This window comes from Cydia splendana, chromosome 19 (assembly GCF_910591565.1).
Source record: "Cydia splendana chromosome 19, ilCydSple1.2, whole genome shotgun sequence".
NCBI lineage: Eukaryota > Metazoa > Arthropoda > Insecta > Lepidoptera > Tortricidae > Cydia > Cydia splendana.
In genome coordinates this window covers 1,780,267-1,803,412 of record NC_085978.1, presented here as the reverse complement: position 1 = coordinate 1,803,412, position 23,146 = coordinate 1,780,267, and the positions used below count along the sequence as shown (strand labels likewise).

At 47.0% G+C, this 23,146-nt stretch overlaps 1 protein-coding gene and 1 long non-coding RNA gene across 2 annotated transcripts in view; one reads left to right on the top strand and one right to left on the bottom strand.

The window, feature by feature from the left end:
• Positions 1-23,146, top strand: part of LOC134799941 (uncharacterized) — a 159,117-nt gene that overhangs the window by 16,974 nt on the left and 118,997 nt on the right. The gene's annotated exons all lie outside the window — the stretch shown is intronic.
• Positions 1-23,146, bottom strand: part of LOC134799927 (two pore channel protein 1-like) — a 53,668-nt gene that overhangs the window by 14,692 nt on the left and 15,830 nt on the right. The window contains exons 6-8 of the mRNA XM_063772365.1: positions 22,161-22,293; positions 21,732-21,831; positions 16,406-16,586 (exon numbers count right to left, since the gene is read on the bottom strand). Coding sequence (XP_063628435.1) covers positions 16,406-16,586; positions 21,732-21,831; positions 22,161-22,293 — 414 coding nt within the window. The remainder of the gene's footprint in view (positions 1-16,405; positions 16,587-21,731; positions 21,832-22,160; positions 22,294-23,146) is intronic.

Below are 23,146 nucleotides of genomic sequence, written 5' to 3'. Positions count from 1 at the left end.
TTAACAGTAGGTTTTTATGCTGATTACGACGTTTAAAGGAAACTAATATTAACACTCATCAATAAGTAGTCGTGAATTGGAACAAGTATAAATTTAAAAAAATTGGAAAAGTAAAAAGGACTAGTTCGAGATAACCAACTTTCCGCACGCTAAACAGCTACGTAAAGTAGCACTTTTTGAGCAACTGTATTAAAAAATATATTAATGAACGTGGGTGAAGGTTCTAAAATAAACACTAAGCAAATAAATTTAAAATCACAACATGCGAACGTAATGGTCCGAGGAATATAAATAAACATATTTTCTAATAGAAATGGGTTAACAACGAATTCCTTATCATTAAACTCGAAAAGGATACACGACTCAAACAATAGAAAATCTCACAGTGACCTTCAACAAGCCAGGTAGTCGGGTAAATGGTTATTTATCACTTCAGATAAGTATATTTTGAACAACACTATACTTATTTAAACTTTCACAATTTATTCATGTATTTAAGTTTTAAGATTTACCTCCGAAGTCCGAAGAGGACGGCGTTGACGGCGGCGACGGGGCAACGCCGTCCTCGAAACGTCGGAGGTAAATCTTGAATGACTTATAATTTATACGGAAAATTGAAACAATACGGTTAAAGTGTATCAATGATTTAGGAAAGTTAGGTAAGGTAGGTACCTATTTAATTTGTTATGATATCAAACATCAGAGGGACTACCATAACGAGCGAAATTTAAAGAAATTTCGATGTCGATGATAGGGCCTCCCGAATCAGAAATTAGGTTAGTTTAATTTGTATACCTACCTACTTATTATATGTTTAGTAAGAGGACGTTCAAAAAAGTAACCTTGACCTTCTTGAGGGGTCGATTTTTTTCATATTGAAAATTAAAAAAGAATTGTAAGTGTAATTAGGATTTCTTTTTAGAAAACAATCAACTTGTAACTTTCGAGTTCATTTCATTATGCTCAGCTCAACTCACCGAAAAATCTAGGTATCGGAATAATCGCAATGCCCCTTTTACTCCATTAAATAAAGAAAAAATATTCTTGTTCATTAATTGTTCTGGTTCTTGCCAATCCATTCAAACTATTAACCGATTTCTTAACCCTTATTTTAGCATTGTAACACCCGTGATACGTGGAACTTTAAAAAACCTATCAGGTTCACTTTATTATCTAATAAAATATTTTTCCATTAATATGTCGAGCTACCTCCTTTATTATAGAAAAAAATAATGGACACAAGTGTCATTTTAAATTAATTAGTAATAATCAACATGGCGCCGCGGAAACAACAGATTTCGTTTCGCACTGAAAGTTTGGCACTTATTTCTTAGATACGTACTTATATATTTTTCCATAATCTACATTTTGATGCATTTACTATCTGTTAGGGCATAAATATTTACATTGTGGTCTAATCTAAAAACATTTAATGCACAGAATTTTTACATGAAACTGTTGTGTAGTATATTTGATACATTGCCAAGAACTCAGAAGTCATATCAAAAGGATTGTATTACATTTAATACATTGCCAAGTTGTCATCAAAATAAGTTTACTACGCCGTAGCCTGTAGCGCGGAAAAATATGTTTATGGCAAAAAATGCTTCCTAAGTATATATTTTTTTTACTTTTTAATTATTTGTTTACTTTTCCTATTTTACACAACTTTTTTTGGCGACTTTTTTGTAACTTTACGGGATCAAATTTTTCTTCCATGAATGTGTTCAGGTATTCGTAGATATAATTTATATTTACAGGTGTAATAGTCATCTGATGCTTTAGATTGGGTTTAATTAGCAATAAATGATGATTTCTGCTGCATTACATGTTTTATTTTTATTAAAACCCACATTTTTCTTCTAAATAGTATGTCGAGGGATTGACATTGTATCAAATATGATACGTATGATTTTCCGAAACTGGAAAATATTGGATTTTTTCTTTATTTTTGAATAGTCTAGTATGCTCAATAGGTGACCAAAACTAAAAAAAAAATATATTTAAGATATTTTGATCCCTGCAAAGATAAAGGTTGACGATCTGTCTGGCCTAGTGGGTAGTGAGTAGTGACGCTGCCTATGAAGCCGAAGGTCCTGGGTTCGAATCCCGGTAAGGGCATTTATTTGTATAATAAGCACAGATATTTGTTCCCGAGTCATGTATGTTTTCTATGTATTTAAGTATTTGTATATTATATGTATCGTTGTCTGAGTAGGTACCCACAAAACAAGCCTTCTTGAGCTTACCGTGGGACTTAGTAAATTTGTGTAAGAATGTCCCTATAATATTTATTTATTAAAAATTTACTTCATGTTAAAAATTTGCATTTTCGTACAAAAGGCATAACACAATTTATTTCATAGTATTTTAAAATTCAAAAACACTATACTCCTATTTGCTCTAAAAACAAATATTAACAGGCATATAACGTGCTTAATAATTTTCCGAATGAATATACAACGTATGTACCTACTTAATAGTTAGTTAATGTTTTAAATTTGACGTAAGTCGCAGGTATCAATAAAGCCTAAGATACAATTGTAAGTTTAACTTAGGTAAGTAGGGACAAAGGTATTTGGTAGAATGCGATAACAATATTTATATCTCATTCTGTAGTATAGCTGTGTCCCTATTTACGTAAGTAAAACTTACAAGTGTATCATAAGCCTAAGGATCGGTCTTTCGCGGTGCACTACTAACCGACTCCAGTTTCATTTCAAACCGTGCATGCTGTTCCTGTCGCCCCTATTAGAAAGAAGTCTGGTTAGAATAGGAGGGCACATGACGGCACCACAGAATAACTAATAGTACTACCGTACAGAAAATTCACTCGTTCACAAAAGTCACATTTAGGTATAAAATTATACCTATACTCGCCGCCTGCAAGCAAAATTGAAACTTATATACCTACGTAACCTAGGGTTGCCAACTTTTTTTTGGTGGAATATAGTATTTTCCAGAATAAGGAATAAAAATATAGTACATTCCAAAAAAATATAGTACTTTCAGATAAAATACTAAACATGAGTGTAATATACGTTTAATCGGAAATATAGTATTTTAGCGTACTATATATTTTTCCAAAAGTATATAGTACAGAGAGCCAAAATATAGTACAATACTATATAATATAGTACGGTTGGCAACCCTAACGTAACCGCGCACGAACCGTGAATCTTCCTTGCGCGTCGCAGTTTTATGACCGAGCTGTGAGCGTCGGCACAGGGACCACAGGGTTGAAACTTGACAAGTTTTTGTACCTATACCTACCGATTTATTATTTTTAAGATTAATATGTACGAATACTACGAATTACAAACGTTGATTCTGTAAACATATTTTTTTTTATCCGGAGATAGTATGTCTGATTCTTCGGAAATAGGTAGGTAGGTATGCCACAGCCGTATTCCTTTGAAAATATGTTGGTCAGTTCCTAATATTGTTTTGGGCAACCAATAATCATTTTAAATTGGTCTAAAGCGCTTTAGTTTTATGCAAACAAAACGAATTAGTTATCGAATTTGATTATTTAGTATTTATGTTATGTTTTAAAGTTTAAATTCACCTTTCAATATCGTCCGGAATTTAATAAAATGTTATTTCTACTTCCTTCACTTCCTTGTTTTTCAGACACCCGTAAACAGTACAATAACAACAATATCTTTTATACGGATTAGATCGAGATATAGGTTTCGAAGCCATTGTGTATTTTCAATTTTGCGCGAGCGCCACATCGTGCGAGCCGAGCGGCAGCCCACTGCCATACGCCGGCCCGCGCGGCGCGCCGGCCAAATGTACCTAAACTGCGTAGTGACACCCCCCTGACGGCACACATGACTGGCGTTCTCGCCTATGTATGTACCTAGTTGTACAGTAGTTTACTTACGCACACAGGCGCACCTTATAAATCTGAGTGTGCAGTTTTGGTCGCTGTGCAGACGCGGCCTTGAGAGGCTGCGCAAGGTTGCGCAGGCGGCGATACGAACAATTTGAAATCGAAAATAAGCACATATTAAATTAAATATAAATACAAACCTATAGACATAATACGCCGTATTGTCAGTTCAATACTATTACCACTAAAGGACTAATAATATAATCATATAATCGAGTGATATTGATCACTCGTAATCGTAATATTCGTATTACAAGTGATCAATATCACTTAAGATTCTTAATTTCGCTCATCTATTTCATAAATAGCATGTCATCGTTTTGAGAACCGGTCTGGTATAGTAGGATTAGTAGGTAACCCTGCCTATGAAGCCGATGGTCCGGGTTCAAATCCTGTAAGGGCATCTATTTGTGTGACGAGTTTTGGGTGTTACGTACGTATATGTATTTTAGTATTTATAAAAACATATTTATATATTAAATACTGAGGTCTTATTGCTGTACTGTGGGATTTGACTTGGTCAATTTGTTAAATGGTGTTCTATCTAAGATATATCATTTTCAACAGACTATCGAGTAACAAAATCATGCGCCATAAATGTGCTCAAAATTAATAAATCGGCCGTACTCCCCGTCGCGTCGTAGTCATGAGTGCAGTAAGTAATTGTCGGAGTCCGTCCGTCAAAAAAGTTCGTCTGAATACCAGCGGGCCCAGCGGTAGGCAGGCCCCGCGACCCGCGAACACCGAATATTCCATGGGCATCTTTCTCTTTTACTCATCGTAGTTAGAGTGGCATCAGTCCTACCAAGCTATTTTATTAGTGTTATTTAAACGTCAAACTTCTATTAAATTATGAATTAAAAAAAACTCTTGCACAGTCTGTGCTATCAAAATCCCTGTCAATTTAGCTTGGTCTAACTCTCGAAGTCTTACAAACTTCGATTTTCGCGGTTAAAGCCGATCGTTGTTTACAACTTAAGGAAAATTAATAAACTAGTGGCGCTGTGAGCAACGTGGTTTCCGGTAGGCCCTCTGTAGACCTCGCGAGCATAGCTTTAAACTGAATAAAAAAATAACGCTACGCCGCTTAGAATAATTTGGAAAAACTAAATTAACAAAAAGTTAAATAAAATATTGTATGCTTTGCACTCGCTTGATCAATCAACAATACAAAATTTACGGTTGAGAATGTCTTTAGGCATTAAGTCCGCCATTTGTACTTTATTTCTGCAATAAAGATTAAAAAAATAAATAAAAATAAAATAATATAAAATTTAAGTGTAAAAAATTACAAAAAGTTCACACACTTTACTGGGGATCGAACTAGGTACCTCTATGCATCAAAGCAATTGTTTGCCAACTGCGCCAATATAGCACTTAGCTAAAGATACGAAATTTGGCTACTTATTCTCGAGTACTACATACCTACTTATCTAAATACCACCTACACCAGCGTTACTAATTTTTACATTTTTGACAAACACTGTAAATATCTCTCAAAAAGAAAAAAAAACTTATTTTTTTTATTTTTTTATTTATTTATTTAAGAAACAAACAGTCTTTTATAGTTATATATAACACTGGAACTTTTCTTAAAACTAGACTTACAGTTTCCTTAATGAAAATATTTTAACATCATGCTTATTAAGTAGTTTCTACATAGTAAAACAGAGCTATTTGTGCGTGCAAAAACAAAACACAAAAAAAAGAAAAGAAAAAAAATTATGAGAATAAAAATATAAGAGTATTATAACAACCTTATGGTATTGTTACTAATTGTTTACAAACTGAATTCTCAGGATTTGTTAACTATGTATTAATAAAGAAATTATAAAAAGCAGTAACATCTAATACTGAGATTATTTCGTTATAGCGCCAATCTAAACATTTGGGTTATTAGTTATTACACTGCATAGATAGTGTTTTAAATCTATTAAGTTTCTCACAGAAAATATCAAGGCTCAGAAATTTTTCGTTGTACAACCTGCACGCCCTTCTAACAAAACTATTTTTTGCGTAAGCAGTCCGACTATGGGGGATGTAAAAGAGGGTTTTTTTCCTGCAAGCACGTTCACAACGTCGAGGGACTCTGAAGGAAAGTGAATGTAATAAAAACGGAGCATCAATAATATTATTAATAATTTTATAAAGGGTTAAGATATCGGTACGTTCTCGGCGATAACTAAGGGATGTTATATTATGTACTCTCATTGCGGTGGCGTAATCCGAGTATTTATTTCTAATTCTGTATTCTATTGTCTTAGCAAACTTTTTTTGAACTCTCTCTATCCTATCACTATGTATTTTATACAGTGGGCTCCACACAGCACTTGCAAATTCCAAACGACTACGAACATAACTGTTAAATAATACCTTATAAGTTAAAAGTTTCTTAAATGGTTTACCTACGCGTAGTATAAATCCTAACTTCTTAAATGCTTTACCTAACAAGTCATCAATGTGAGGTATAAAAGTGAGTTTAGAGTCCATTATGACACCGAGATCTCGAATCTGGTGAACACGACCTAATTTTTTATCGCAAAGTTTATAATCAAAATTAATACTATTCCTTTTCCTGCTAAAACTTATAACGGAACATTTGTCTGGATTTATAGACAACTTATTATCAATACAATAAGTCTCAAAAAGATCCAAGTCTTTTTGTAAGGCTTTGCAGTCGTCCACATTACGTATGACTCTAAATATCTTTGCATCGTCAGCATATAACAGTAAGTTTGAATTTTTTATGCATGCAGAAATATCATTGATGTATATGACAAACAACAAAGGCCCCAAATGAGACCCTTGTGGAACACCAGACGTAATAGGCCTGTACTGAGAAGTATATCCACCCACTGCCACAGCCTGCGAACGATTCTCTATGTAAGATTTTATCCATCGGAGAAGGTCGCCGTGTATACCGATATGCCAAAGCTTCAACAGTAAGCGTTCATGACAAACCTTATCGAAGGCCTTGGCAAAATCAGTATACACAGCGTCTACTTGATAGTTATTATCTAGTGCGTCCAATAAGATCTCCGTGTAGGATATAAGGTTGGATTCAACACTCCGGCCCTTAATAAAACCATGCTGGTTTGGAATAATGTGACGCCGTATGGCAGTGGATAACTGATCGGTTACAATTTTTTCCAAAATCTTACCAAATTGACACAGTTTCGAGATTGGTCGATATTTTTCTATGTCATGGCTAATTTCACCTTTAGGTATAGGAGTGACTAGTGCACGTTTCCACAAAGAGGGCACGCATCCGTCTGTAAGGGACTTTTTAAAAAGTAATGTAACGGGTTCTACTAAATTAGGAGAGCATTTATTGATTATTACAGGATGTATAGAATCAGGACCGGCCCCTTTATTTACATTTATGGATTTAAGATATTTATAAACTAATTCTTTGGTTATGTAAATTGTATCAATGTCTAAAATTGAGTCACTTGTTAATGGGAGGTTATTTATATCAAAGGAACCACTAGCTGGTTTTTCAAAAACTGAGTGAAAGTGTTCATTGAAGAAATTACAAATTTGTGTACCACTTGAAGCTGCCACACCCTTATATTGCATAACCTGTGGAAGACCTCTTTTAGAAAACGTAGATTTTATATAAGTCCAGAAGAATTTAGGGTTAGCATTAATCTTAGTTTCAGTATAACTAATATAATTTTTATAACATTCGGGCTCCAATTTTGATATTCTTTTCTTTAAAAGTTTATAAGTGTCATGGTCTAAAGGGTTACCGTACGTCTTCCACAGCTTATGGTATTTCTTTTTTTCATTCAGCAATCTTCTAAGCGGTTTGGTATACCATGGGGGCTTAGAACAAGAGAACCGTTGGGGGACCTTAGGAACATGTCTATCAATTAAGTTATTTAATATATTATAAAATATCGAAACACAATCGTCCAAAGTACGGCCCGAAAAGCGTTCTGACCAGGCGATTTTAGATAACTCGAGGTTTATTTCATTGAAGTTTGCATCGAAGAAACGATATACAAAGGTAGGGGCTGGTTTAAGAGGAATCGTGTAAACAATATTAAGTTCTATTTGAAGAGCCTTATGGTGCAAATCTTCCGGTGTTAAAGGATCGTCGCTTGCCGATATTGTGCAGTTTTTATTGCAAAAAATAAGATCCAGGATTCGTTGATTACAGTTTAGGCAACAATTGTACTGTTTTAAACCTGAATATGATAGAAACTCGCTAAGTAACTGTACATGCAAAGTATTAGTACCCCCAATTAGTTCCATTTTAGAACTGTCAGATGTAGCCCACTGAGCGTCTGAGATATTAAAGTCACCTGTTACGAGAAAAACATCATTGGGATTTTCTATTATTAATTGACTACAAATATCGAAAAAGCTTTCTAAAGTATCTTTATACAGCGGCCCGTGCGGGATGTAAACACAACAGATATTTAGAGACGTGTGAGTGCCGCGCTGCGATAACGGTATTGATACCCAGACACACTCGGAGGCGGCAAGCGATGGGCAAGGCCAGTCCAGGCGAACGTTTTATACTAAGTACTTAAATTCCGAAATTTATAACTCAAATGTAATTATTCTAATCTAAATCAAACTTCACATCATGTCTTAAAACGAAAATCAAAACGTAGGAAAAGAAACCCACACTCGTTTCGTTTTGGAATGATTAGGTACTAGAATCGTAGGTCTTACTAGAATCGTGGTGGCTCCATCTAGTGACATTATTCAATATTACTTCGACAGCTCGACATAATTGTCCTGCGCTGTTGCTCATAACGTAGCCAGTCGCAATATAATTGTGGTTTCAAATTTTGTAAATTATTGCATTGAATTCGTGTTGTTATTAATGTTTGTATTTCATTTATAATGATTTTAATTTATGACACTTTAAATATCTCTTAATCCATCTTAATATGTAGTATAAAAATTTCATAATGGCTGATTGTGACATTTAGCGCCATCTATGATATCGATTTGAGAATAATTATAACGCCTTCGGGATGGGAGGGCATGCTAGTACCAAACTATATGTTCTTAATAGATTTTGGCCTCCATGGTTGTACGGTTTCATTAGGGTGTAACTTACTGTTCGGTGCAATGCACCTTAACACGTTTTAAGCCTCGCGCGGCGCGTGCGTCTAGTCAGCAAAACACGCATTACCTCAATCATTGCGTAGTGTCGCATGAGGCCGGCGAAGTGTCGCAGCCGCACGGCGTCGGGCGCGCGGCGCGACACGAGCAGCCGGAACGCGTGGCGCCGGTGCAGCAGCAGATTAGAGTGTAGCTTACTGTAGTGCGGCGCGTAGTGTCGCATGAGGCCGGCGAAGTGTCGCAGCCGCACGGCGTCGGGCGCGCGGCGCGACACGAGCAGCCGGAACGCGTGGCGCCGGTGCAGCAGCAGATTAGAGTGTAGCTTACTGTAGTGCGGCGCGTAGTGTCGCATGAGGCCGGCGAAGTGTCGCAGCCGCACGGCGTCGGGCGCGCGGCGCGACACGAGCAGCCGGAACGCGTGGCGCCGGTGCAGCAGCAGATTAGAGTGTAGCTTACTGTAGTGCGGCGCGTAGTGTCGCATGAGGCCGGCGAAGTGTCGCAGCCGCACGGCGTCGGGCGCGCGGCGCGACACGAGCAGCCGGAACGCGTGGCGCCGGTGCAGCAGCAGATTAGAGTGTAGCTTACTGTAGTGCGGCGCGTAGTGTCGCATGAGGCCGGCGAAGTGTCGCAGCCGCACGGCGTCGGGCGCGCGGCGCGACACGAGCAGCCGGAACGCGTGGCGCCGGTGCAGCAGCAGATTAGAGTGTAGCTTACTGTAGTGCGGCGCGTAGTGTCGCATGAGGCCGGCGAAGTGTCGCAGCCGCACGGCGTCGGGCGCGCGGCGCGACACGAGCAGCCGGAACGCGTGGCGCCGGTGCAGCAGCAGATTAGAGTGTAGCTTACTGTAGTGCGGCGCGTAGTGTCGCATGAGGCCGGCGAAGTGTCGCAGCCGCACGGCGTCGGGCGCGCGGCGCGACACGAGCAGCCGGAACGCGTGGCGCCGGTGCAGCAGCAGATTAGAGTGTAGCTTACTGTAGTGCGGCGCGTAGTGTCGCATGAGGCCGGCGAAGTGTCGCAGCCGCACGGCGTCGGGCGCGCGGCGCGACACGAGCAGCCGGAACGCGTGGCGCCGGTGCAGCAGCAGATTAGAGTGTAGCTTACTGTAGTGCGGCGCGTAGTGTCGCATGAGGCCGGCGAAGTGTCGCAGCCGCACGGCGTCGGGCGCGCGGCGCGACACGAGCAGCCGGAACGCGTGGCGCCGGTGCAGCAGCAGATTAGAGTGTAGCTTACTGTAGTGCGGCGCGTAGTGTCGCATGAGGCCGGCGAAGTGTCGCAGCCGCACGGCGTCGGGCGCGCGGCGCGACACGAGCAGCCGGAACGCGTGGCGCCGGTGCAGCAGCAGATTAGAGTGTAGCTTACTGTAGTGCGGCGCGTAGTGTCGCATGAGGCCGGCGAAGTGTCGCAGCCGCACGGCGTCGGGCGCGCGGCGCGACACGAGCAGCCGGAACGCGTGGCGCCGGTGCAGCAGCAGATTAGAGTGTAGCTTACTGTAGTGCGGCGCGTAGTGTCGCATGAGGCCGGCGAAGTGTCGCAGCCGCACGGCGTCGGGCGCGCGGCGCGACACGAGCAGCCGGAACGCGTGGCGCCGGTGCAGCAGCAGATTAGAGTGTAGCTTACTGTAGTGCGGCGCGTAGTGTCGCATGAGGCCGGCGAAGTGTCGCAGCCGCACGGCGTCGGGCGCGCGGCGCGACACGAGCAGCCGGAACGCGTGGCGCCGGTACAGCAGCAGATTAGAGTGTAGCTTACTGTAGTGCGGCGCGTAGTGTCGCATGAGGCCGGCGAAGTGTCGCAGCCGCACGGCGTCGGGCGCGCGGCGCGACACGAGCAGCCGGAACGCGTGGCGTCGGTGCAGCAGCAGATTAGAGTGTAGCTTACTGTAGTGCGGCGCGTAGTGTCGCATGAGGCCGGCGAAGTGTCGCAGCCGCACGGCGTCGGGCGCGCGGCGCGACACGAGCAGCCGGAACGCGTGGCGCCGGTGCAGCAGCAGATTAGAGTGTAGCTTACTGTAGTGCGGCGCGTAGTGTCGCATGAGGCCGGCGAAGTGTCGCAGCCGCACGGCGTCGGGCGCGCGGCGCGACACGAGCAGCCGGAACGCGTGGCGCCGGTGCAGCAGCAGATTAGAGTGTAGCTTACTGTAGTGCGGCGCGTAGTGTCGCATGAGGCCGGCGAAGTGTCGCAGCCGCACGGCGTCGGGCGCGCGGCGCGACACGAGCAGCCGGAACGCGTGGCGCCGGTGCAGCAGCAGATTAGAGTGTAGCTTACTGTAGTGCGGCGCGTAGTGTCGCATGAGGCCGGCGAAGTGTCGCAGCCGCACGGCGTCGGGCGCGCGGCGCGACACGAGCAGCCGGAACGCGTGGCGCCGGTGCAGCAGCAGATTAGAGTGTAGCTTACTGTAGTGCGGCGCGTAGTGTCGCATGAGGCCGGCGAAGTGTCGCAGCCGCACGGCGTCGGGCGCGCGGCGCGACACGAGCAGCCGGAACGCGTGGCGCCGGTGCAGCAGCAGATTAGAGTGTAGCTTACTGTAGTGCGGCGCGTAGTGTCGCATGAGGCCGGCGAAGTGTCGCAGCCGCACGGCGTCGGGCGCGCGGCGCGACACGAGCAGCCGGAACGCGTGGCGCCGGTGCAGCAGCAGATTAGAGTGTAGCTTACTGTAGTGCGGCGCGTAGTGTCGCATGAGGCCGGCGAAGTGTCGCAGCCGCACGGCGTCGGGCGCGCGGCGCGACACGAGCAGCCGGAACGCGTGGCGCCGGTGCAGCAGCAGATTAGAGTGTAGCTTACTGTAGTGCGGCGCGTAGTGTCGCATGAGGCCGGCGAAGTGTCGCAGCCGCACGGCGTCGGGCGCGCGGCGCGACACGAGCAGCCGGAACGCGTGGCGCCGGTGCAGCAGCAGATTAGAGTGTAGCTTACTGTAGTGCGGCGCGTAGTGTCGCATGAGGCCGGCGAAGTGTCGCAGCCGCACGGCGTCGGGCGCGCGGCGCGACACGAGCAGCCGGAACGCGTGGCGCCGGTGCAGCAGCAGATTAGAGTGTAGCTTACTGTAGTGCGGCGCGTAGTGTCGCATGAGGCCGGCGAAGTGTCGCAGCCGCACGGCGTCGGGCGCGCGGCGCGACACGAGCAGCCGGAACGCGTGGCGCCGGTGCAGCAGCAGATTAGAGTGTAGCTTACTGTAGTGCGGCGCGTAGTGTCGCATGAGGCCGGCGAAGTGTCGCAGCCGCACGGCGTCGGGCGCGCGGCGCGACACGAGCAGCCGGAACGCGTGGCGCCGGTGCAGCAGCAGATTAGAGTGTAGCTTACTGTAGTGCGGCGCGTAGTGTCGCATGAGGCCGGCGAAGTGTCGCAGCCGCACGGCGTCGGGCGCGCGGCGCGACACGAGCAGCCGGAACGCGTGGCGCCGGTGCAGCAGCAGATTAGAGTGTAGCTTACTGTAGTGCGGCGCGTAGTGTCGCATGAGGCCGGCGAAGTGTCGCAGCCGCACGGCGTCGGGCGCGCGGCGCGACACGAGCAGCCGGAACGCGTGGCGCCGGTGCAGCAGCAGATTAGAGTGTAGCTTACTGTAGTGCGGCGCGTAGTGTCGCATGAGGCCGGCGAAGTGTCGCAGCCGCACGGCGTCGGGCGCGCGGCGCGACACGAGCAGCCGGAACGCGTGGCGCCGGTGCAGCAGCAGATTAGAGTGTAGCTTACTGTAGTGCGGCGCGTAGTGTCGCATGAGGCCGGCGAAGTGTCGCAGCCGCACGGCGTCGGGCGCGCGGCGCGACACGAGCAGCCGGAACGCGTGGCGCCGGTGCAGCAGCAGATTAGAGTGTAGCTTACTGTAGTGCGGCGCGTAGTGTCGCATGAGGCCGGCGAAGTGTCGCAGCCGCACGGCGTCGGGCGCGCGGCGCGACACGAGCAGCCGGAACGCGTGGCGCCGGTGCAGCAGCAGATTAGAGTGTAGCTTACTGTAGTGCGGCGCGTAGTGTCGCATGAGGCCGGCGAAGTGTCGCAGCCGCACGGCGTCGGGCGCGCGGCGCGACACGAGCAGCCGGAACGCGTGGCGCCGGTGCAGCAGCAGATTAGAGTGTAGCTTACTGTAGTGCGGCGCGTAGTGTCGCATGAGGCCGGCGAAGTGTCGCAGCCGCACGGCGTCGGGCGCGCGGCGCGACACGAGCAGCCGGAACGCGTGGCGCCGGTGCAGAAGCAGATTAGAGTGTAGCTTACTGTAGTGCGGCGCGTAGTGTCGCATGAGGCCGGCGAAGTGTCGCAGCCGCACGGCGTCGGGCGCGCGGCGCGACACGAGCAGCCGGAACGCGTGGCGCCGGTGCAGCAGCAGATTAGAGTGTAGCTTACTGTAGTGCGGCGCGTAGTGTCGCATGAGACCGGCGAAGTGTCGCAGCCGCACGGCGTCGGGCGCGCGGCGCGACACGAGCAGCCGGAACGCGTGGCGCCGGTGCAGCAGCAGATTAGAGTGTAGCTTACTGTAGTGCGGCGCGTAGTGTCGCATGAGGCCGGCGAAGTGTCGCAGCCGCACGGCGTCGGGCGCGCGGCGCGACACGAGCAGCCGGAACGCGTGGCGCCGGTGCAGCAGCAGATTAGAGTGTAGCTTACTGTAGTGCGGCGCGTAGTGTCGCATGAGGCCGGCGAAGTGTCGCAGCCGCACGGCGTCGGGCGCGCGGCGCGACACGAGCAGCCGGAACGCGTGGCGCCGGTGCAGCAGCAGATTAGAGTGTAGCTTACTGTAGTGCGGCGCGTAGTGTCGCATGAGGCCGGCGAAGTGTCGCAGCCGCACGGCGTCGGGCGCGCGGCGCGACACGAGCAGCCGGAACGCGTGGCGCCGGTGCAGCAGCAGATTAGAGTGTAGCTTACTGTAGTGCGGCGCGTAGTGTCGCATGAGGCCGGCGAAGTGTCGCAGCCGCACGGCGTCGGGCGCGCGGCGCGACACGAGCAGCCGGAACGCGTGGCGCCGGTGCAGCAGCAGATTAGAGTGTAGCTTACTGTAGTGCGGCGCGTAGTGTCGCATGAGGCCGGCGAAGTGTCGCAGCCGCACGGCGTCGGGCGCGCGGCGCGACACGAGCAGCCGGAACGCGTGGCGCCGGTGCAGCAGCAGATTAGAGTGTAGCTTACTGTAGTGCGGCGCGTAGTGTCGCATGAGGCCGGCGAAGTGTCGCAGCCGCACGGCGTCGGGCGCGCGGCGCGACACGAGCAGCCGGAACGCGTGGCGCCGGTGCAGCAGCAGATTAGAGTGTAGCTTACTGTAGTGCGGCGCGTAGTGTCGCATGAGGCCGGCGAAGTGTCGCAGCCGCACGGCGTCGGGCGCGCGGCGCGACACGAGCAGCCGGAACGCGTGGCGCCGGTGCAGCAGCAGATTAGAGTGTAGCTTACTGTAGTGCGGCGCGTAGTGTCGCATGAGGCCGGCGAAGTGTCGCAGCCGCACGGCGTCGGGCGCGCGGCGCGACACGAGCAGCCGGAACGCGTGGCGCCGGTGCAGCAGCAGATTAGAGTGTAGCTTACTGTAGTGCGGCGCGTAGTGTCGCATGAGGCCGGCGAAGTGTCGCAGCCGCACGGCGTCGGGCGCGCGGCGCGACACGAGCAGCCGGAACGCGTGGCGCCGGTGCAGCAGCAGATTAGAGTGTAGCTTACTGTAGTGCGGCGCGTAGTGTCGCATGAGGCCGGCGAAGTGTCGCAGCCGCACGGCGTCGGGCGCGCGGCGCGACACGAGCAGCCGGAACGCGTGGCGCCGGTGCAGCAGCAGATTAGAGTGTAGCTTACTGTAGTGCGGCGCGTAGTGTCGCATGAGGCCGGCGAAGTGTCGCAGCCGCACGGCGTCGGGCGCGCGGCGCGACACGAGCAGCCGGAACGCGTGGCGCCGGTGCAGCAGCAGATTAGAGTGTAGCTTACTGTAGTGCGGCGCGTAGTGTCGCATGAGGCCGGCGAAGTGTCGCAGCCGCACGGCGTCGGGCGCGCGGCGCGACACGAGCAGCCGGAACGCGTGGCGCCGGTGCAGCAGCAGATTAGAGTGTAGCTTACTGTAGTGCGGCGCGTAGTGTCGCATGAGGCCGGCGAAGTGTCGCAGCCGCACGGCGTCGGGCGCGCGGCGCGACACGAGCAGCCGGAACGCGTGGCGCCGGTGCAGCAGCAGATTAGAGTGTAGCTTACTGTAGTGCGGCGCGTAGTGTCGCATGAGGCCGGCGAAGTGTCGCAGCCGCACGGCGTCGGGCGCGCGGCGCGACACGAGCAGCCGGAACGCGTGGCGCCGGTGCAGCAGCAGATTAGAGTGTAGCTTACTGTAGTGCGGCGCGTAGTGTCGCATGAGGCCGGCGAAGTGTCGCAGCCGCACGGCGTCGGGCGCGCGGCGCGACACGAGCAGCCGGAACGCGTGGCGCCGGTGCAGCAGCAGATTAGAGTGTAGCTTACTGTAGTGCGGCGCGTAGTGTCGCATGAGGCCGGCGAAGTGTCGCAGCCGCACGGCGTCGGGCGCGCGGCGCGACACGAGCAGCCGGAACGCGTGGCGCCGGTGCAGCAGCAGATTAGAGTGTAGCTTACTGTAGTGCGGCGCGTAGTGTCGCATGAGGCCGGCGAAGTGTCGCAGCCGCACGGCGTCGGGCGCGCGGCGCGACACGAGCAGCCGGAACGCGTGGCGCCGGTGCAGCAGCAGATTAGAGTGTAGCTTACTGTAGTGCGGCGCGTAGTGTCGCATGAGGCCGGCGAAGTGTCGCAGCCGCACGGCGTCGGGCGCGCGGCGCGACACGAGCAGCCGGAACGCGTGGCGCCGGTGCAGCAGCAGATTAGAGTGTAGCTTACTGTAGTGCGGCGCGTAGTGTCGCATGAGGCCGGCGAAGTGTCGCAGCCGCACGGCGTCGGGCGCGCGGCGCGACACGAGCAGCCGGAACGCGTGGCGCCGGTGCAGCAGCAGATTAGAGTGTAGCTTACTGTAGTGCGGCGCGTAGTGTCGCATGAGGCCGGCGAAGTGTCGCAGCCGCACGGCGTCGGGCGCGCGGCGCGACACGAGCAGCCGGAACGCGTGGCGCCGGTGCAGCAGCAGATTAGAGTGTAGCTTACTGTAGTGCGGCGCGTAGTGTCGCATGAGGCCGGCGAAGTGTCGCAGCCGCACGGCGTCGGGCGCGCGGCGCGACACGAGCAGCCGGAACGCGTGGCGCCGGTGCAGCAGCAGATTAGAGTGTAGCTTACTGTAGTGCGGCGCGTAGTGTCGCATGAGGCCGGCGAAGTGTCGCAGCCGCACGGCGTCGGGCGCGCGGCGCGACACGAGCAGCCGGAACGCGTGGCGCCGGTGCAGCAGCAGATTAGAGTGTAGCTTACTGTAGTGCGGCGCGTAGTGTCGCATGAGGCCGGCGAAGTGTCGCAGCCGCACGGCGTCGGGCGCGCGGCGCGACACGAGCAGCCGGAACGCGTGGCGCCGGTGCAGCAGCAGATTAGAGTGTAGCTTACTGTAGTGCGGCGCGTAGTGTCGCATGAGGCCGGCGAAGTGTCGCAGCCGCACGGCGTCGGGCGCGCGGCGCGACACGAGCAGCCGGAACGCGTGGCGCGCGGCGCGGCGCCGGTGCAGCAGCAGCGCGCGACACTTCTCGCGCTCTATGCGGGTGAACGTCTCGTATACCACGGCTAACATCTGAAATATTGACACTATATTGATTATTCTATCGTCACTCTTGTGTAAATCTTGCGCGTTTTTCCAGAGATAAGGCCTAGCTAGATCGGTTTTCGCCCCCATATACTGGTCGGGTAACCTCGGGCGGGTAACCCACGTACTCATTAGCTTTACTTATTTTAATTGTAAACGCCGGTAAAATGTCGTCAAAAGCATTAGAAAGTGCCATTCGTGAGTTGCAAAAGACAGTAGCTACGCTCGTTAATAAAGTGAGTGCTTTGGAAACAAAAATTACTGAGCAAAATCAATTAATGTAAGTGCAAATCAAAGTGGTTAACTAGCCAAATTCAGAAGTCACCAGCGTAACACCGCAGACTACCCGCGAGCCTACAGTTCCTGCTGTGGCAGCCCCAAAAGCGCTGCAGCGCCCTGCGCGCCAAGCGCGTCTTAACGCTGTAGCTGCGTTAAAAAATAAATGCAGCGCTGCAGCAGGTAAGCGACACGATGAAGTGCGTGAGTTGAGTGACGCAGCGCTGCCGCTGTGTTCGACGCCCGATTCATCACGATCTTTGACGAATACGCCGCTGTCCAGTGTTGGGGCCACCAAACCAAAGGTTGAAACCCTAACTGTGGCACTGCACAATGACGAAATATGCTCCCAACAATTAGATAATGACTGGAAAGAGGTGAGCGGAAGAAAAAAACGTCGGCAGAAGCGCAAAGTAATGGTTGGTGTTGGGAGCGAGGATGACGAATTAAAGTCGGTCGAGCGAATTAAATACATCCAGGCTTGGTCATTTTAACCTAATACCACAGTTGAAATTGTGACAAAATTTTTGAACAAAATTGCAAAGAGCCCGGACTTTTATGTCGAGAAACGCAATATAAATTCAACTAGACACGCATCATTTATTATTGGTATTCCTGAACATCTATTTGACCGTTTCAACTCGCCGACGGTATGGCCACCGCGCGTCCGTATCTCAGAGTGGTTTCTCGTTCATCCCCGCAACAAGCGGGGCGAGCAGAAGGATGGACCATCCCACTCATCGCCTGCCGCTTGCACCGGTGCGCGCTAAGGAGAGAGACGGAGCTAACGTGACGTCAGCGTTTGCGCCGATAACAACAACCGGTCTACGACTGCATAGGACAAAGGGGCAAAATGCTGATCGGGCCGTTGTTGCAAAACGGAATGAATGTAAACAATTACGCGTCATACAACAAAATGTTCAATGCCTTCGTAATAAGACTTATAATATTGAATGTTTACTTCAATCTGATTTAAAGTGTGATGTATTCTTAATGACGGAACATTGGCTAGAACCTAACGAAATAGAGGTATTAAATATTACCAATTACAATCTTGTTTCCCACTTCTGCCGCCAGTTACGTAAGCACGGCGGAGTTTGTATTTATGTACACAGTAGTTTGGATGTATTGCTAAGAGATGACCTATGTAAGTATTCCATGGAGATGCATATTGAAATAGCTGCCATTCAATTAATTGAAATTAATTTAATTGTAATATGTATTTATCGTTCCAATACTGAGGGCGTTTTTACTATATTTTTTAATCAATTAGAGTTATTGCTTAGCTCAATAATTAACGAAAATGCTCATATCTTGATTATGGGTGATGTAAATATCGACCTATTGCAAGCCACGAAGCGGAAACGTGAATTACTGGGTCATTTGGATTTATTTAACCTTAAGTCGCACGTAAACTTTCCAACGAGAGTTCAGGGTACATCCAAAACGTGTTTAGACCACGGCTATACTGATTTAATGAAGGATCAATTGAAAGCATACCCAATTGATCGTACGATTAGTGATCATCTTGCAGTATGTGTCGAAATATATATCCCAGATAAGAATCACCGCCCTAGCTATTGTTTAAGGCGGTTACTGACTCAAAATAAACTATTCACATTTCTAGGTTCAATTGGACACATTGACTGGCTTAATTTTTCGCACGAGTATGCTGATTTCGATAATATAATGACGGCATTCGCAAATAAGTTCAACTGTTACTTTCCACTAAAAAAAGTCGCAATTGTAGCTAAAGAAAAATCATGGTGTGACAGTAAGACAAACGAAAGTAAAAACTTTGTTCAATTTTTGTCCATGCTGCGGAGGTTTTACCCAGAAAACAAAGAACTGCGCAATTTAAATCTCTCTAGTAAATGCAAGCACGACGGTTTGCTTAAAAGGGTAAAAAGAGAATACCTAAACCAATCGATTGCTAATGCACCAAACACTGGTCCCTTTGGCGTATGATCAAATCACAAACAAACAAGGGGTCGCGGGGGGGAGGCGCGCTGAGTGTGATGCGGCATGCAGTATGCGGCCCAACTGGCTCGGACACTCAACTTGCTGAATCCCTCAACGCGTACTACATAATTACATATCTGTCGTGCGTGATACGCCACAGAGACCTGAGATTGCAAATGCAATGAATCATTTGCGAATGAACGTCCCAGGTGTTGCGAAAACAATGTTTCTTGCGCCATTCACAGTTGGGGAACTCATAGCAATAATAAAAAAGATAAAGCCTAAGGGCACTAAAGATATATATGGTCTCCCGACTTATATATTGCGTAGTCTTCCAGCTAATTTTTTGTATGCATTGTGCTATTTATTTAATAAGTCCGCGTGTAACGGTAATTATCCTGTCTCTCTAAAGAAAATAAAGGTAACACCTGTTTACAAAGGAAAGGGCTCCCAGAAAGAACAAAAATGTTACAGGCCTATATCGATTGTTCCGGCTGTGTCGAAAATGTTTGATATGGGACTGTGTAATCGACTAACAAAATTCTTAATTATGAACAAGTCACTCTGTGAACAGCAGTACGCCTACCAAACCGGTAAATCCACGACCGGTGCCGCTCGACTATTGTTGCGAACGGTGTTGGACAAACTGGAAAATAGGAAGCGCGTAGCTGCTGTTTTCTTTGATTTATCACGAGCTTTCGATCTAGTCGACCACAGTCTCATCGCGAGCAAGTTGAGCCATTACGGCGTCCGTGGAATTGCTCAGAAGGTCATTATGTCATTCTTGAGTGACAGGGAGCAATCTACGGATGTTAATAATGAATGATCGAGTCTAAACCCGATAGGTGACAGATCTGTGCCCCAGGGATCAAATATAGGAAATAATATATTGCTTATCCTCATGAACGACCTTTCCTTTGACTCGCCTATTGTGGATTTTATAATGTACGCAGACGACATCTGTGCCATTGTGAATGCAGAGAGCAGGGACCAGCTGCTAAGAAATGTTCAGTCTGTCATTCTGCGCCTCTCGGATTGGTTCACTGTAAACGGAATGATACTAAATCTTGAAAAAACTAGTATTACAGAATTTAACTTGAAGCGGAGCACAGATGCTGCTGCCACTTCAGTCTCGGTACTCGTACAAAATACTCCAGTCACTTTTGTTATGCATGCTAAGTTCTTGGGTTTTACTCTGGACTCCGGTCTGCAATGGCAGGAACATATTGACAGGATATGCAGCAAACTCAACTCGGCCTACTATATAATATCTCGGCTTATGCCTATCCTGTCTAAGGAGAACCTAATGATAGCCTACCATGCATACTGTCATTCTGTTCTGTCGTATGGAGTAGATTTATGGGGCCTGGCTGCTGACAGGGACAGACCATTCCTCATACAAAAGAAAATTATAAGGAAAATGGCACGGGTGGCCCCTGACGCGCCAGCTCGTCAGTTATTTATGGACTTCCATATTCTAACGTTACCTTCTATGTTAATTCTAGAGGTAGTTAAATATGTTAGGCTAAATTTAGAAAAGTTTCCGAGGAAAATATGGACAAGCAACCGCTTCCAGGACCAGAGGCAACACGACCTAGATCTGCCGAAACATAGATTAAGAAAATCTGCTCTCTGCTTACACATACAAGGACCTAAACTTTATAATAAGATCCCAACGAGTATAAAAAACGTTCGCACCAACTTAGGATTTATATTAAAACTGAAGTCGTTTTTAATCCAAAAGGCCTATTATTCCGTTGCTGAATTCTTGGATGAATAGCTCGACGATAACTATTATTTTTAAATTTTTATGACATCTGAGAATTTTATTGTTGTATTTTTCTTTTTGTATTAATGTATTTATGTTTGACTTCCATCTCGCATACCTATGTACCTAATTATAAGATAACACTGACAATGTATGATTAATACAAATAAAATGAATATAATATGAATATAGCAAATTTCATCGCAATCGTTAAAGCCGTTTCCGCACTACCGTCTTTACCATAAGGGCACACGGGGCCCGTGCCCAGGACCCCCATCCTCAGGGGACCCCGAAGAACAGACAGTAACAGTATATTTGATTACCCATAATAAATAGAAGATCATAGTAGAAAAATGTTAGTTTAATTCGCTTCTTTACTTTTCAAAAGGGCCCCAAATTTTTGTGCCCAAGAACCCCTGCATAGTTTAAGACGGCCCTGCGTTTCCGAGATCCCCGAAATATAAATAATTGCTCGTTTAAAGGTATAAGACAAATTAGAGTTCGTCTGAGCTAACTCACACTGATTTTGACAAAACAAAGATTTTCAGATTATAGATTGGAGCGACTCTAAACCTCATTAATATCTCATGTATCGGCGATTCGCCGCCATTAGTAAACTACGACGTTCTATTTTTTTTTAAGTCGTTTAAAAATTATTAAGTCTCCAGCATACAAAGATAATACGCTAATTGCTCTGTGTAAAATTGTCCTATGATATTTATGATTTATTTATTTATTTTATTTTATTGCTAAAACCGTATCCGTTCCTTTTGTCTTTTCCGTGGTTGGGTGAAAATGAAAATAGGGCATTCAGCTCAAATTTCGACGATTTTCGGTTAATTGAGAAAATCAGACGGTTCGATACATAAGTTGATGTTGACATACCTGCCATATATTAAATATAGTCTGTCAAGCCATTTCCATCAGTAGAAAAAAGCGACAAATTTAAATAATGAAGGCGCGAAGGGTAATCATCCCATAGAGAATTTGAAATTCGCGCCTTTTTCTACTGAAAAAGTTGTTTAACCGGCTATATCAATCAATCAATCAAAGCATTTATTTAAAGTAACTAATGCTACATACCTTACAAACTAACATGTATGCTAATGTATGAAATCTAAACTTACTAAATTCATAAGCACGTAGAGCACAGTGATGATATACAGGATGAAGAACACGGCGTACCACTTGGACTTGGCGTATGACGGCATCATCACGTCCGGGAAGCTGAACACAAGACAACGAAAATTTAGGGTAGTGTTTGACGCACGTTTGAAGGCCACAGTACGGTACGACCTTGTGCTGAATAACATTTAATAAATATTTGCCAATAAAATTAGAGAAAATAATATTGTTTGATGCTGAATACTAATTTAGCCAGGAAACCTAGATAGAGGTACCTAGATATTGATTTAACTTAACTAAGTAAGAGTGTTATTTTAGATCCTTAGATAGGTATGTTATAGACATTATTTGTGTATAATCTCTTTATCTCTCTCTCTTTATTACTAATTTTAGGAAGCTGAGGCATAGTCACCAATAATAACTCTACTCACTTGGCGGTGGTGAGCAGCACGAACATGCTGACGAATGAATCACTGATGGTAGAAAAGTGACCATTGTCGAGGTGTTCCGAGAACAAGTAGTAACCCAGCAGAGAGTACGTGGCCACGAAAAACATTAGGAGCCCTGTAAACAATCGGGATAAAAGTATTGGTTTATGAGTCTCCAGCAAGCTCCAGTTTATAAAACAAACGAAATAGAGCAAAAACAAGTTTTGCATGAAAAACTTAAATTCGCTGTATATTTTTACTACTTTATCTGAAGCTACTAAACTAATTACAGGATTAGATATACCTTATTCTAATGTAAGTATAAAGTTTCTGAGCAATCTAGCTAGTCGTTTTAAAATGAGAGCGTAACTGCGTTTGTATGGAGAACCGAGCTTGCTAGGGGCTGGGGGCTGGGGAATAGTTACAGTAAACTAGAGTCTGGCTAGCCAACAATTGTTGACAGATATTTCGTTGTTGTATCACCAATTGTCTATGATTTAAAAAAAGCTAAAAGTCAGTTGTCAATTTATGTCATATATTCAAATTGTTTGCGGTTTATAAGGGGTTTATTTTAAATAATATTAATAATGTCTATACTGAGTGAGGTTCGCAAACTATTATTTACGACGTGTAGCGTTGTATAACGAAAAATGCAATGTTTACAACTCCTAAACATATGTAAACAAATTAGGAGGTTGGTGCTCTATAAATATTTTGATATTTAGCATTTAGCATATTTGGCATAGTGCTTATGTATTATTTTAGTGATGGATTAATATTACGGTATTATCGAGCTAGGTCTATTTACACTACATTTCATTTTTCGCCTTGTTACAATGGTATATGGTGAGAAAGTGTTAACATATGTGTTTATCGTTGACTGTACTTTACATAGTGGTAGAAATTATGTGAGCTGACTTTGAGTGCACGTCAACGTATATTTAACTTATATCCTTAGGTACCTTACGTGTGCACAGAAAATCAATAGT